Source organism: Hyperolius riggenbachi, unplaced genomic scaffold (assembly GCF_040937935.1).
Source record: "Hyperolius riggenbachi isolate aHypRig1 unplaced genomic scaffold, aHypRig1.pri scaffold_113, whole genome shotgun sequence".
NCBI classification, from domain to species: Eukaryota; Metazoa; Chordata; class Amphibia; order Anura; family Hyperoliidae; genus Hyperolius; species Hyperolius riggenbachi.
This window is the reverse complement of record NW_027152339.1, coordinates 677989-694176: the sequence shown is the minus strand read 5'-3', so window position 1 is coordinate 694176 and position 16188 is coordinate 677989. Positions and strand designations below refer to the sequence as shown.

The 16188-nt window shown below is 45.2% G+C and overlaps 2 protein-coding genes across 2 annotated transcripts in view; both read left to right on the top strand.

The window, feature by feature from the left end:
* Positions 1–4291, top strand: part of LOC137543597 (class I histocompatibility antigen, F10 alpha chain-like) — a 56958-nt gene extending 52667 nt beyond the window's left edge. Inside the window, exon 7 of the mRNA XM_068264697.1 lies at positions 3228–4291. The gene's annotated coding sequence lies outside the window, so the exon portion shown is untranslated. The remainder of the gene's footprint in view (positions 1–3227) is intronic.
* Positions 4292–12674: 8383 nt separating this feature from the next.
* Positions 12675–16188, top strand: part of LOC137543598 (class I histocompatibility antigen, F10 alpha chain-like) — a 97738-nt gene continuing 94224 nt past the window's right edge. Inside the window, exon 1 of the mRNA XM_068264698.1 lies at positions 12675–12779. Within this exon, the coding sequence (XP_068120799.1) occupies positions 12725–12779 (55 nt within the window). The 5' untranslated portion in view covers positions 12675–12724. The remainder of the gene's footprint in view (positions 12780–16188) is intronic.

Genomic DNA, 16188 nt, shown 5'->3' with positions numbered 1-16188 from the left:
CACAGGGATTTTATTATAGAGGATTATTATTGATTTATGTAGTGCCACCATCTTCCATAAAGATGTACAACAGCACACAGGGTATAACAATGCAAAATGAACAATCCAACAATGAATACAAGACAATGGTGGAGCACAGTTGATGCAGTGAACAAATCAACTACATATTTTTACACAGGGGTGGTGAATGATAGGAACACACATTACACAGCATTGTGAGACAAAAGGGGAAGAGGGTCCTGGCCAAAAGGCTTTACAGTCTAAAGGGTTAAAGAGGAACTCCAGTGAAAATAATGCAATAAAAAAGTGCTTCATTTTTACCATAATTATGTATAAATGATTTAGTCAGTGTTAGCCCATTGTAAAATCTTTTAAATCCCTGATTTACATTCTGACATTTATTACATGGTGACATTTTTACTGTTGGCAGGTGATGTAGCTGCTGCATGCTTTTTTGGCAGTTGGAAACAGCTGTAAACAGCGATTTCCCACAATGCAGCAAGGTTCACAGACAGGAAACTGCCAGGAGTACGTACTCAGAATTTCTTGTGGAAGGGGGTTCACCACAATATCGGTCATACAGCGCCCCCTGATGGTCTGTTTGTGAAAAGGAATAGATTTCTCATGTAAAAGGGGGTATCAGCTACTGATTGGGATAAAGTTCAATTCTTGGTCAGAGTTTCTCTTTAAAGAGACTCCGTAACAAAAATTGCATCCTGTTTTTTTATCATCCTACAAGTTCCAAAAGCTATTCTAATGTGTTCTGGCTTACTGCAGCACTTTCTGCTATCACAGTCTCTGTAATAAATCAATGTATCTTTCCCTTGTCAGACTTGTCAGCCTGTGTCTGGAAGGCTGCCAAGTTCTTCAGTGTTGTGGTTCTGCTATGAATTCCCCCTTCCAGGCCCCTCTATGCACACTGCCTGTGTATTATTTAGATTAGAGCAGCTTCTCTCTTCTCTCTTATCTTTTACAAGCTGGATAAATCGTCCTCTGAGCTGGCTGGGCTTTCACATACTGAAGAATTACAGACAAGGGCAAAGCTGTTTGCAGGAGAAAAAAGAGCAGCCTGAAACTTCAGTGCATGAGAACTCGAGGGGGAAAGAAACACACAAATGATCTCTTGAGATTCAAAAGGAAGGGTGTATACAGCCTGCTTGTGTATGGATGTATTTTCTATGTGTGGACATACTGTACATCAACCTACTTCCTGTTTTGGTGGCCATTTTGTTTGTTTATAAACAAACTTTTTAAAACTGTTTTTAACCACTTTTAATGCGGCGAGGAGCGGCGAAATTGTGACAGAGGGTAATAGGAGATGTCCCCTAACGCACTGGTATGTTTACTTTTGTGCGATTTTAACAATACAGATTCACTTTAAGTGATAGAACAGTAGATAAAGGGAAGCTGTGTATGAGATGGTAGCAATGGTGGTCAGTGGCTGAAGTGTCCTAGGTAGGAGACTATGCTTGCCTGAAGAGGTGAGTTGTCAGATTACACCTAAAAAGAATAAAGGTGGCCATACACTGGCCCGATTTGCGGCCGTTTCGACAGCAGATTCGATCCTGGGATCGAATCTGCTGCCAATCGTTCGCGCTAAACGCACCCGCCGATCCGATTTCCTCCCGAAATCGTATCGGTCCGTCGATCGCGCCGTGTGGGAAATTACCCTCGATCACCCGCGGGTAGGGAGCGTGTCGCTAGCGGCGGCCGATCCGATCAGGTATACATTACCTGACGCTGGCTCCCGGGCATCTTTTCCGCATCTTCTCCGCGCTGCACCCGCTCCATCCCGGCGCTTCCTGTCACTGCAGTGACCAGGAAGTTCAAATAGAGGGCGCTCTATTTGAACTTCCTGGTCATGGAGTGACACAGGAAGCGCCGGGATGGAGCGGGTGCAGCGCGGAGAAGATGCCCGGGAGCCAGCGTCAGGTAATGTATGCGCGGGGGGGGGGGGACAGGCGGCAGGAGCAGCTCAGCAGATGGTGAATCGGTTTCAGGCTGAAATCGATTCACAATCTGTTTGCAGTAAAGGCAGCCATACGATCCCTCTCTGATCAGATTCGATCAGATAGGGATCTGTCAGCTGGTCGATCTAATGGCAAATCGACCAGTGTATGGCTACCTTTAGTGTGGGTGAGAGCGGAGATTGCGTGTAGGATATCATCTGGAAATAAGTTGATTTAGATAGGAAGGAGCTAGGTTGTGGAGAGCTTTGTAGGCGAGAGTAAGGATTTTAAATTGTATCCTTTGTGTAATTGGCAGCCAGTGAAGGGACTGACAGAGTGGGCTTGGGCTGGAGAAGCGGGAGGAGAGGTGGATGAGTTGTGCAGCAGAGTTCATAATGGACTGTAGCGGGGCTAGATGGTTGGCAGGCAGGCCCGCAGAACAGTGAGTTGCAGTAGTCTTGAAATAATGAGGGCATGCACCAGAAGTTTTGTGGTGTCCTGTGTGATAAAAGGGCAAATACGGGAGAGGTTTTTTAGGTGGAGGCGACAAGAGGAGGATAGTTTGTCACTGTGTGGTTTAAATGAGAGACTTGAGTCCAGTGTTACACCTAGGCAGCGAGCCTGGGGGACAGGTGTTAAAGAAGTGCCATCAACAGAAATAGTGATGTCAGACAGGGGCATTGAATTGTGAGGTGGGAAGATTACCATTTCAGTCTTGTTCATGTTGCATTTTAGAAAATGGGAGAACATGAAGGAGGCGATTGCATAGAGACCGTCAGGGACACGAGCTGCTAAAGTATCCAAGTCAGGTGCTGAAATATAGAGCTGACCAAGACCATATGTGCAGATGGAGAAAAGGAGAGGACCAGAGGGCTGAGCCTTGGGGAACTCCAACAGTGAGAGCACATGGAGAGGAGGTGGTGTCAGAGCAGGCAACTCTGAAGGTCTTGTCTGAGAGGATATGAGGAAAGTCAGGGGAGAGCAGTTTGTTTCTATAACCGACAAGATGGCATTTCTGACAAGCTGGCATTGAGTGATCTGTGTCTTTTTAGCAGCCTTAATATGTAATTTCTGAAGCCACAGAGAAGTGATGAGATTTATAGTCTGTGTCTAAAATAAAGAAATGACAACAAAGCTTTAAATGGTAACAATTCTCTCTCTCTCTCTCTCTCTCTCTCTCTCTCTCTCTCTCTCTCTCTCTCTCTCTCTCTCTCTCTCTCTCTCTCTCTCTCTCTCTCTCTCTCTCTCTCTCTCTCTCTCTCTCTCTCTCTCTCTCAGATGATTTGTGAAGATCAGACAAGAAGGAAACTGGATCTCATTCAGCCTCTTCTGCAGCATTTACTTCTCATTCACAACTGGACAATTCAGCCGTTCCTCTTTATTGGGATCATTAGGACTCTGGTTGGGGGATTTATGTTAAGATTTTTAGAAAAAAAATGCAAACTTTTTCCATTTTTGTGTGATCTCTCTACAGTTGAATAATTTAATCTTTATATAACTTTAGTCTAAGCTTCATCATATATTATGCAGTGTGTGTCTGGGGAACATGGCTGGCTGACTGTTTTCTAAGGAAATATTTTACTGTAGTGTAACTGCTGATCATCATTGTGTAACTGCTGATCGTCATTGTGTAACTGATCTCATCTTCCGTTTACTTTGGAATTATTATCTATATAGATCATATTTCTCTCTCTCTGTGTCGGAGTCTCATCATCAGATGAATACTGTTATCTCCTTACATTATTTCCATGGAAGATGGGGCTGCTAGCCGCTATCAGAAATAATCATATGTTAGAATTGTATTCGCACTTCCACCAGGCCTGGATTTACATCACAGCCTATAGGCACAGATGTCCTGGCACCCTAGACTTTAGCCCCCACGGACCTACAAGCCCCCGCCAACCGCACCGCTTGTATGCTGGCCCAGATTTCTCTTCTGCCTCACTGACATAGCTACAGGTGTTTCTTAGCATTAGGTAGCCAGAGGTGCCCTTAGCATTAATTAGCTAGTGGTTTCCCCGACTGAAGGGAGATCTCATCAGTGGAATGCCGAGAGCTGGTTGTGTAACCTTTCATGTACACGATGCTCTGGACTCTTCATAGGAAAGGAGGGAGGGAGGCACTAGAGGAGGGGAGTGAGCCGCCTTTCCATCATCAGACGCCTGTAGGCATGTGCCTACGTTGCCTTATGGTAAATCCTAGCCTGACTTCCACATAAAGTAGTGCAGGAAGGTTTAGTTAGATGTGTTTGGTTTTTGCTTTATATTCTGTTTTATTTCTACAGTAAGACGTTTTGAATCAGGATTTCTACAGTATAATAAAGTTTGGGGATTGCAGCTGTATTGAGCTTCATGCTCCTGTGTCTGCTGATAGTGTGATGAGGAGACACAGTTCCTCCCTGACTCCTCCCACAGCTAAGCGGGGTAGAGAAATGATTGAAATAAAAACACATCAGCCATTTAATGTATAAAATTCATCAGGGTAACACCTTTTGGTAATAAATAGCTGGAAATGCATTGTTATCTACAGTACATGCGTTAGAGTTGAACTTACATCTCAGGAACTTACAGCCACAGAATACCACTAATACCTTAAACCCCCCCCCACTGATTTACTGCAGCCTGAAGCCACACTCAGCAATGAGGGACATGAGAATACCGAGCAAAGCCTCAATAGGATCCTGAGGCTTCCCTCTCGTTAGGTAAGTATCGGATTTTTTACTTGAGCTTCGGCTCGGGATCATTTTAACCATTTCATGCAAAATGGATGTCTACAGACATTCTATTTGTGCACCATTAGTGCAAATAGGATGGATATATACATACATTTTGCCAAAATGCACGTGCTCCATGGTAACGCCTTCAGCCTAGGCCAGTGATGGCTAACCTTGGCACTCCAGCTGTGGTGAAACTACAAGTCCCATGAGGCTTTGCAATACTCTGACAGCTCTAAGCATATCTCGGGGAGGCAGAGGCATGATGGGATTTGTAGTTTTGTCACAGCTGGAGTGCCAAGGTTAGCCATCACTGGCCTAGGCCATGACATGGTTATACAATCTGGTCACCACCTCTGCCAAGTTCCATCCACATATCTAGCTTGGCTCAGTCATTTTATATTGCTGATGTCCGTGTAGCTGGAGCAGTCATGTCCTGATAAAAACAGCGCTCCCTGCTTGTGAGGTGGATGCAGAATCCCAGCACTGCTTACAGCATAGCAGAAATACATACCTCCCAACTTTTTGAGATGAGAAAGAGGGACAATTAAGCCATGCCCCTGCCACACCCCTGATTAGAGATGTGGCAAACGTTTCCCGAACCGTTCGCCGGCGAACATCTCCAAATCCCTGGGGCTTTTACTACTTCCGGGTCGCACTGACTGGGAGTAGTACGCCTGCGCTGCCCGGCGGAGCGCGTCCTAGATCGCGCTCCTGTTGCCGGGCACTTTCTGCGTGTGTGCTTGACGTCATGAACGACGTCACGTTCATGTGCAGAGAGTGTCCGGCAACAGGAGCGCGATCTAGGACGCGCTCCGCCGGGCAGCGCAGGCGTACTACTCCCAGTCAGTGCGACCCGGAAGTAGTAAAAGCCCCAGAGATGTTCGCCACATCTCTACCCCTGATCACGCCCCTGTCACACCCCTAGTCACGCATACCATAAAAATTTCATGAGAAAAATATGTTGTTTTATAATTCAAACCACACTAGTCCTTTCTATCCTGGTTCATTTCCCTTCATAGTAACATTTAAGATTAGTAATATATCAATTTAAAGGATGGGAATAAAGTTTAGAGTCAATCAAACACACTTTTTAGTAGAGAAATATATATATATATTTACATAGAAAGAAGGAAAAGTCCTTAAAGAGGGACACATGAGGAGGAAAGAGGGACAGGGCACCCAAAGAGGGACTGTCCCTCCAAAAAAGGGACAGTTCGGAGCTATGGAAATATGTGATGTTATCTGGGGCTGATCTGTACACAGCTGCCTAGAGAGTGCCGGATACTGGAATGGCTGGGGACATACTGATGTAGGAGAGCCGGGTGTGATTATGGCCGGACCCTGTACCTGATTAGTCAAGAGTCCCCGGGCAACACTCCCTAACACTTACTGGGGTACTGATTGGGATCTAACTGGCTGCAGCTTTCCTTACCCCTCCCCTCGGTGTCCCCCAGGAGAAAAGCACTTTACTGATGTGTCAGCATTTCATGTGTTTCCATCCATCACTAGGGAGAGCCATGTGATATGCTGATCTGTGCTGCTCCATAGACCTGCTCAGTGCTGACATCTCCGGCACGGTGGATTCTCCCACATCAGCCTCACTGTTATTTATAGGGTGGAGAAAACACTGGAATATAATGGAGACTTCTCCTGTAATAAGCACAAATGATGTGCTGCTTGGGGCCATAAAAACCTTAGCAGCAATCCCGCCTTCCTTGTTTATTTCCTCTCCTGAGGCTGATTCCCAAATTTTAACTCAGAAATTATCTCTCAATTGGCCTGATGCAATTCACTTTTTTCTCCTAGGTGAGATTTTCACATAATAAATAAAATGCCTTTTAAGCCACCAGCAAGAAAATGTTCTGAATAATTTTGGCAGCACTTCTTCACCTTTTTAATACTTTTTCAATGACAGAGGGCAAAAGTTGTTTTAAACGTTATCTCCTAGAGAATACTTAGGAGAAAATGTAAATTGCATCAGACCCCTTATGTCTCACCTTATCTATAAAATTACTTTTTTTAAGTAAAACGTAACCCAAACTAATTTATGTACTCACGTATAAGCCTACCTTTTCAGAACAAAAAAATGTGCTGAAAAGTTGCCCCCCTCGGCCTATATGCGAGTCATCGGAGCAGATAGATGGTGGAGCAGGTTTTGTTACTGGCAGAGGAGCATAAGGATGGTGCACTAGTGATCCTGCTCTTGCCAGCTAGCTCCCTGCTGTGTCCGTGCCCCTCATCCCCTGCAACATGGTGTGCAGAGTGTGCTGCTCAAGACTACCTGTGTCCCCAGCTTGTGGTGCGGAGCGTGCAAGCAGCGTGTCAGCAGGGCAATGATCAGGGATTCTTTCTGTGTGGCAATCGCTGCGTCTCATATCTATGACACCATCTAGTTGCATCTAGAGTCAGCTGTATGGACCTTGAGGCACATCTGGTTATGGGGAGAGGGAATGGCTTGTACTGGGGTACATCTGGTTACTGTGGAGGGACTATACTGGGGAGGGGGATTATACACGAGCTAATCACTTTTTCCTGGTTACTAAGGGAAAAGTGGGTACCTCGACTTATACGGGGGTCAGTTTATATGCAAGTATATACAGTATGTTGTTTAGGATTAACTTAACTTCAATATTATTTCCTTGCCTTATTTTTTGTGCTTTTTCCATTGTGAAGATTTTGTATTGAGTTGTAACAATGAAAAGTACAGGGCACATGACAAGCATGGCCGCTCACAGTTCCACTTTAAATGTATATTTGTAGAAATTAAACATTTTTATATGTAATTGGTGAAATTCATAATAAACCTTGTATAACAATGTGTGTTCAGGTGTTGGTATGTGTGGGATGGGGAGTCACACTGCTATGGTGGTGTTGGTGTGGGGGATGGGGAGTCACACTGCTGTGGTGGTGTTGGTGTGTGTATGGGATGGGGAGTCACACTGCTATGGTTGTGTTGGTGTGTGTGGGGGATGGGGAGTCACACTGCTATGGTGGTGTTGGTGTGTGTGTGTGTGGGATGGGGAGTCTCACTGCTATGGTGGTGTTGGTGTGTGTGGGGGATGGGGAGTCACACTGCTATGGTGGTGTTGGTGTGTGGGATGGGAAGTCACACTGCTATGGTGGTGTTGGTGTGGGGGATGGGGAGTCACATTGCTATGGTGGTGTTGGTGTGTGTGTGGGATGGGGAGTCACACTGCTATGGTTGTGTTGGTGTGTGTGGGGGATGTGGAGTCACATTGCTATGTGGCTATATTTCGGAAAATACAAATATCTTTGGTGGAAAAAGTGCTTCCATTCACACATTTTTTTTATGCCAGGAATTTAAGACTCACAAACTTGGTCATTAATGACTAAGTTTGTGACGGTGTGTCAAGGTAACAAAAAGTGGGCGGAGCCAAAAACAAATTTCAATTTCACTGGGAAAAGATAAACTACAGCCATTCTTACAGTGTTAATGGCAGGGTTCTCAAACTTTGCCCAGTTGGTCACTGGGTGACAGATATGAATATTTCAGTGGGTGGAGCCTGCAACAGCCAATTGAAATTCACCTATTGGTTTTCAATGGGAATATTTACATTGCTTCCATTCTTACCCTCTTAATGGCAGAGGCCTCAAATCTGGTAAAGTCAGTCACTGGGAGACTGGGGTTTAAATTCCGAAAAGGAGGTGGGCCACAAACAGCCAATCAGATTTGCTGCGTAAAGGGGTTCAAAGTCAAATAAGCAACTTCAGGCTTTACAGGGGTGCTCACAATTTAGCCCCCCAAACAATGGCAGGACACGCCCCACAAATGACCCCATTTTGCATCACCCATATGCCCAATATAAGGAGTATAGCAGAAACTCCTAATACTGGCCATACATGTATTGATGGCGGAGACCCTAAAATGCCAGGACAGAATCACCCCATTTTGGAAAGAAGACACCCCAAGATACTCCACGAGGGGCATAGAAAATAGAACATTTTATTTTTTTGTCACAAGTTAGCGGAAAATGACACTGAGAAAAAATATTTAAAAAAAAAACATGTCTGCTAACTTGTGACAAAACATAAAATAGATAGCAATCGAAAACAATCAAATGCAATCAGATGCAATTGAACGCAATCAAATGCAATTAGAAACAGACAGAGGTCAATCAGAGCCAATCACAGGGCAATTAGATGCTAATCAGAGTGAAAACAGGCGATAAGATGTCAATCAACAGTACACAATCGGATGTCAGACGCCAATCAGAGCTGATTACAGGCGATCAGATGTCAATCACTGCAACTGTCAGATGCCAAACAATGTAAACAACAGTCAATCGGTGGTGATCAGCAGTCAAACGGAGACAATCAGAGTGAAATAACAGGCGATCAGACGTCAATCAACAGTGCACACATGATCAGATGACAAACAGACCTCAATCAGATGCCAAACAGAGCTTATTACAGGCGATCAGATGTCAATCACACTGCAGCTGTCAGATGCCAAACAATGTAAACAGCAGTCAATCACTGGGCAATTAGAGATGATCAGATGCCAATCAGAGTGAAAACAGGTGATCAGATGTCAATTAACAGTGCACAGACAATGAGGGGGTACGGGAGACACCGAGAGCCCAATATAGTGCAGTATGTATTGTAGATATGAAAGGATAATGGAAATAGTGTATAGTTTTATACTCCCAAAATTGGGTTACCGCGTCAGGTAACCACTAGATTGGCAGGTGGGGAGTATTAGACATGTCCCCACTCAGGGTTAAAAAGTCGCTCTCTGTAGATAGGACAAAGGGAACCAAATCCCTTCCACCGGTAGTGGACACACTTGTTATACAGTTGTACAGAGGCACCAAAAGTGTAAAAGTAGATTAAAAAGTTTTAAAAGAGAGCAATGTGGGGTATTGCTGGTGGACTTACCTCCCCAAGAAGACACACATAGATTGTTGCTTATTTCAACAACATAGCGATTTATTTACATACTCCAATTAAATGCAACGCATTTCGTGGGCACATCCCACTTCATCAGGCTATACAGGTACAAAAAACTCAAATGTCCTCAGTCAGCGTTTAGCGCTACACGCTAGCGTAATCTACTTTTACACTTCTGGCACCTCTGTACAACTGTATAACAGTGTACAGACAATCAGATGTCACTCAGACCTCAATCAGAGCTGATTAGAGGCGACCAGATGTCAATTAGACCTCAGTCAGATGCGCAGGGCTGCTGTCCTCTCTGGTGGACACTGTGCCATCAGAGAAGGAGGCAGCCCTTATAACACACATTTAGTGTATCATACACTTTAATTGCCAAATTACTAATGTTCGCCGCCCACCAGCGCTGCTGATTGGCTGGCGGGCTGATGACGGAGGGGGGCCGCACTGAATGCTGGGCGATATGTGCGCGCGTGATCTTCCGCAAACCACTGCTCCAGGAATTTACGCCGATCAGCGTCAGGCAGTTCTAAGGCTGTCGCTGCAGCCACGCCCATCGGTGTGACACGGTCAGCAAGTGGTTAAATGTCCCTTCCAACAGCTCACAATGCAATCCCATACATAGGCTGGTGCCTATGTAAGGGTAGTGTAATATATCTATCGCAGTCTAGGGCTAATTTAGGAGGGGGGGGGGGGAATAGAAGAAATAGGGATTTAAAAAAAATAATAATCTTTTATTAATTTAAAAAAAAAAAAATTGCAGCAGCAGTCATAGGCCACAATAAGAAAGCTCTATTAGTGACAAGAAAAGGAGGTATGATTCATTGTGGGTGGTAAGTTGTATGGCCGAGCAATAAACTGTTAAAGCTGTGCAGTGCTGAATTGTAAAAATGGCCTGGTCACTAGGGGGTGTAAGCCTGTTGTCCTTCAGAGGTTAAAGGCATTCCAAGTAAAAGGAATTGTTATAAGGCCAATACTCTCCTAATGGCCCGAAAACCTGAAAATCATGGTAAGCCTGAGGGCCCATTCACTCTAGAGGCGCTTTTCTGAGCGTTTTGCGATTGATTAGCTTTTTTTAAAATTGCTCCCATTCACTTTCATTAAAATCGTGGTAAAAATTGCAGAACAATCACATAGTTCACAACAGTCCTGATTTGGGCGGGACTATCCCGGTTTACGCCCCCTGGTCCCGCCTCCCGCCTTCTGGCTGTCAAATCCCGCTTTCCTCCTCCCTGCCCGACTGTCTCTCTCCCTCTCTATGCAGACACCAACACTGCAGCCTGCTTGTGACCTTCCTGAGTGTCCCCAGTATATTTACAGGCTGCCTGTGAAAAGTCGGGCAGTTTAAGCTGTCTGTTATGCGCATAATTTAAGTTCAGTGCCTGTAATAGAAAAATCCCATCGCTCATTGAATAAACAACTGCGCATGTGCATGACTTTTCATGTTTTGATCGGCTGTAAAGCACTCACAGGAGACCCGTTTATAGCTCCTCCTCCTTAATACTAACCAGTGGAGAAGGAGTTGTGCCTGTACTGGAGAGAGCGGCAAACCTGAAGTGCTGCAGCTTCCCGGGAGAGCAGACCAGAGAGAGCGTAGCAGAGCTGGTGAGCTTCTATTTGTTTGTGTGACATCACAGCTCTCTCTGGTCTCCCGTGCATATCCAGTGTTGTCCTTATCAGCCTTATCTCTTTCACTGCCTCATTGAGCCTCTGATCTCCCTAGGTACTGGAGCTGTCTTTCATCCTCTTCCGTGGGCAGCCTGTCATATCTCCAGTGTGTGTTCACTGATTGCTGCTTCTCTTTCTGGGCACTATTGCTTGTTGCAGATTGTTTCCTGGTCATTTGTTCTTTGCACACATGCTTTTTTCCTGTGGGATTGTATTGCAGATTTTATGTGTTACTTAGCTCCCAACTGTCCCTCTCTGGGAGCCCTGCCCCTGTCCCTCAGTCTGTCCCTCTTTCAGGACTGTTGTTATGTAATTCTATGTAGTTTTCTAGTTTCTGCAGAAACAACGTGTTTCATTGGCTCTAAACTTTATTCCCATCCTGCTTCCAATTGATATACTTCTTATTTTAGAATGTAAACATGAAGTAAAATGAACCAGGATAGAAAGGATCATTGTGGTTTGAATTATAAAAGAAAATATTTTTCTTATGAAATCTGTTTGGAATGCGTGACTAGGGGGTGTGTTATGGGCGTGGCTAGGGGTGTGGCATGGGTGTGGCTTAAGTGTCCCTCTTTATCATCTCAAAATGTTGGGAGGTATGCAATCACCGTGATTTTCACGTACGCGATTGCAAAATCACAGCAAATTTTCTGTGATTTTTTTAATGAAAGTGAATGGGAGCGATTTCAAAAAAAAGCGTTAATCGCAAAACCTTCAGAAAAGTGCTTCTAGTGTGAATGGGCTCTGAGGGAAGAGTATGTGTGTGATGGTGGTGGGGGGGGGGGGGGGGGGGTGTTATCATTTTTTGTAAAATTATAAAACAAACATTTATTTTTGTGAACAAATATAAAATAACATTGTGGTAATGCTTCATGAGCTTTTCTCCAGGCCTGGATTTACATCACAGGAGCCTATAGGCACAGATGTCCTGGCACACTAGACTTTACTCCTCCATGAACCGGCCATGTGCTTTTCCCTGACAAAAATCCCTGCATACCTGTATCGCTGATGGCCACAGCTCTGATTCCCTGGTCTGGCATTTGGGGCCGTGTAGCCTTTATTCTCGCTGCCATTTTTTTTTTCTTTGTAAATGTTAGTGACCATTGCCTCATCTGTATTTATTACACTGCCAAAGTCTGTATGTATTTTCTGGTGGTGCACAAGCACTGACATGAAGGGAGTGGGACATGCAGCTGCAGCCCTGCTCTGGTCAGGCTGATATTCCCCCCTCATTCCTTCTCCCCTCCTTTCTGCTTGTGAAGCACTCAAACGTTTTTAGTTTCACTTTCCCCTCAGTCAGTGTATTTACAACCTATGCAGCCATCCTCTGCCCGGCAACTGCTGACCACCTGCTTACTCATTTTTCTATTGGCTGAGCACTGAGCATCATCCAATCAGCACAGAGTTATTCTTACAACATCCGTCTGAAGCTCATGTTGGTGTTTCTGGATTTCTGAGATATTTGGGGCTCCGGAGGATGAAGATGACCCCCCTCATCCTGCTCATTCTAGGGGTGTCAGGCAATCATGCCGGTGAGTAGAGAGGCTTTGTGCTGTATATATGTTCATATACACAGACAGGGGGACATTTATCAAGTGTCTGAGACAAAATATTAATAGGTTATTAGAAATCCTTGCAGAACTGTCTCAGGCACCTTAAGAAATCATTAGATAGTGCAGATTCCTTCTAAAACTGTTGTAAAATAGAAGGAGCTAGGAAGGTCTCCCAGACAGTGCAGAGTGTGAGGGGAATTGCTGTTGCTGAGGTAACTAACACACCTGCTGTATTGATAGCAGCAGGCAGAGATGCTCAAATCCGAATCCGGGTGAAACCCAGATAGTTGCTATCCTTATTTCAAACAGTAAACCTGTGGGCGGGGGGGTCAAGCTTTCCTGTCTGACGTCTTCTTCGGTCCAGCCTTCGGCACCTCCCTTGATGCAGTTCATGCGCATCACGTAACTACAAACACTTCCTCCTTTAACCCGGAAGGAGGAAGTGTTTGTAGTCACATGACCGCCGCGTGGAACGCATTGTGGGAGGCGCCGAGGGACGGATCGAAGAAGACGTCGGACAGGTAAGCTTGACCCCCACGCCCACCGCGCACAGGTATCTGGGTGAAATCCGGATAGCAACTATCCAGATTCACCCAGATTCGGATTTGAGCATCCCTAGCAGCAGGCTCTGAGGAGGAATTCAGCAGGGGGGGAGGATCCCTACACAAATCATGTCTAGCCTGCACTCTGCAATCATGTCTAGCCTGCAGTTCTACATCTGTAGAACTGTTATCAAGTGTGACAACCACACGGTTACCAAGAAAACCGTGTGTGCGCCATTTACATCACAAATGCAAGTTTCATTTGCAAGCAACCTAAATGACAATTTTTTTCAAATCAACTTTTTTTTTTTCACTACTCCCTGTCTCTGCCAGCAATCACTGATAGCTTTCAATTACGGAACCTTGCACGTAGGTGTGAAAGCTGTTCCTGTAACGATCGGTGTCAGCACACAGAGAGAATCTGATTATTGGTGATCTGCAGTATCACCAAGAATACAGATATATATCTGATTATTAATGATCTGCAGAATCACCAATAATACAGATATAACTAACCTCTGGACACCTAAGTAATGTGAGTGTTTTGGTGCAACAGTAATGACTTTGAGTGAGACCACCCGAGGAGCAGGTGGTCTTTGGCAGTATGGGCAATACTGCTTTAGAGAAGAGCAAAAACCTTCCAGCAGCCTGAGACCTCCAAATGGGGTGGAGTCCCAGGCTGAAGGTAGGAAGGACCTATGAGTGACACCTGAAGGTGGATGTCACTAGCAGGTCTGGAGACTATCTCTTAAGGAGAGAGATAGCTCTCGAGGTCGGGCAAGCCAGGTTGGCAACACACGGACAGATAAAGTACAGAGACAGAAGGCTGATTCGGTATCCAAAGGCAGGCAGGGTTGGCAACAGATAATCAGATATGCGAAGGTACCGAATCAGAAAGCAGGGGGATAGAAGAGCAATAGGTCATAACAGATATCAACAATGCCTAGTCTTGGGTGTGAGGTCCGTGGTCTCTACACCCTGGAACTGGTCTGGAGTATAATATGATGGTACACAATATCCCTAGTCTTGGGTGTGAGGTCCGTGGTCTCTACACCCTGGAACTAGTCTGAATGATAACACAATGATAACACAAGTTCCCTAATCTTGGGTGAGAGGTCCGTAGTCTCGACACCCTGGAACTAGTCTGAATGATAACACAAGTTCCCTAATCTTGGGTGTGAGGTCCGTAGTCTCGACACCCTGGAACTAGTCTGAATGATAACACAATGATAATACAAGTTCCCTAATCTTGGGTGTGAGGTCCGTGGTCTCGACACCCTGGAACTAGTCTGAATAATAACACAATAATAAACAGTAGTAATCTGGCTCAGTGTGAATTCCCAGGTCCTCCTGGTTCAAACACACTGTGGGATCTGACTAAGGTCTGAGTGCTTCCACGTAAGTGTTCGCAACGGCATACAACCAGCAACTGGCAAGCAAGCTGTACATATAGTTGCAGGACTCTGCCGCCCCGCCCGAGCCAATCAGCCAATCAGGAGACCAGCAGGAATCAGCTGATCGTCCTGATCAGCTGATACATCTCCTGCTGGTATAAAGGTCCTGACTTCTGGCACGCGCGCGCGTAGCTCTCCAATCTGTGTGAACTAACAGACCCAGCCACACCAGACGCACGCCGCCACGCACAAACCGCCGCGCTGGACGCGGATTCAGCCGCCCTGCTGTCAGTACACGCGGCGGCTTTTCCGCGTTCCCTTACAGTTCCGAAGCCTCCCTGGGAAGTTTACAGGCTCATCAGATGAAGTCAGATATATACTTGACAATTGACATAAATTGTAAAACCCAAGCTTCTGGGAGAATGGTGCCTGTATTTTTGACACCTTCATCCACAGCATCCAAAAGGCACTAGTTCAGAGTGCCATACATAAAAACAGCCAACCACCAGGGGGTCCTGCTAGCATCCTGCAGAAGAAAACAACTGGCCTTTTCACTGACCTAGGACACCTTCTTGTGAACTCACAAATATTAAATCAATCTTTTGTCATAAATATGACTTTCCAAACGGCTGTTAGAACCCACTTATTATGAAATTCGGAACAAACCACACGATTGGATGTTTCTGAATTCACGGTAAGCCCTGCCAAAGCAGAGATTTTGGGGTCACAGTTCACTCCAGACCCCTCAAGTTTGATATAATTGTTTTTGAAAAATTCTGAACAACCTGAAAATGTTATTAGATTTAACATAACTTGTATGGTTTTGGAGATGGAATACCTATCATGATTCAGATATATTCCTGTCTCCATGAGAAGGTTTCAAAGAGGTGTGTGATTCCCGCCCTCGCTCCTCCATGCTAGAGTGAAGGGCTATAACTTAACTGGCAAATGCATAAGATGGTGGTGGGTTGGAGGATATGAGGAGCAAACTATTCAGGAAGGCAATCAGAGGGCAATATAAAAGCTTGGTGGATGAGCTTTTTGTCCCTAGGCCTTCTCAAAGGACTAGAGCACATGATCTGCGCATGGAGGAAAAACGTTTTAGCCATTTATTTAGGAAAGGGTTCTTTACAGTAAGAGTGATTAAGATGTGGAATGCATTGCCACAGGAAGTCGTTATGGCAAACTCTATACCTGCATTTAAAGGGGGCTTAGATGCTTTCCTTGCATTGAAAGACATCCCTGGCTATAATTACTAGGTAATGCCTAATGATGTTGATCCAGGGATTTTATCTGATTGCCATCTGGAGTCGGGAAGGAATTTTTTCCCTTTTGGTGCTAATTGGACCATGCCTTGTAAGGGTTTTTTCGCCTTCCTCTGGATCAACAGGGATATGTGAAGGAGCAGGCTGGTGTTGTACTTTGTTCTCTGGTTGAACTCGATGGATGTAT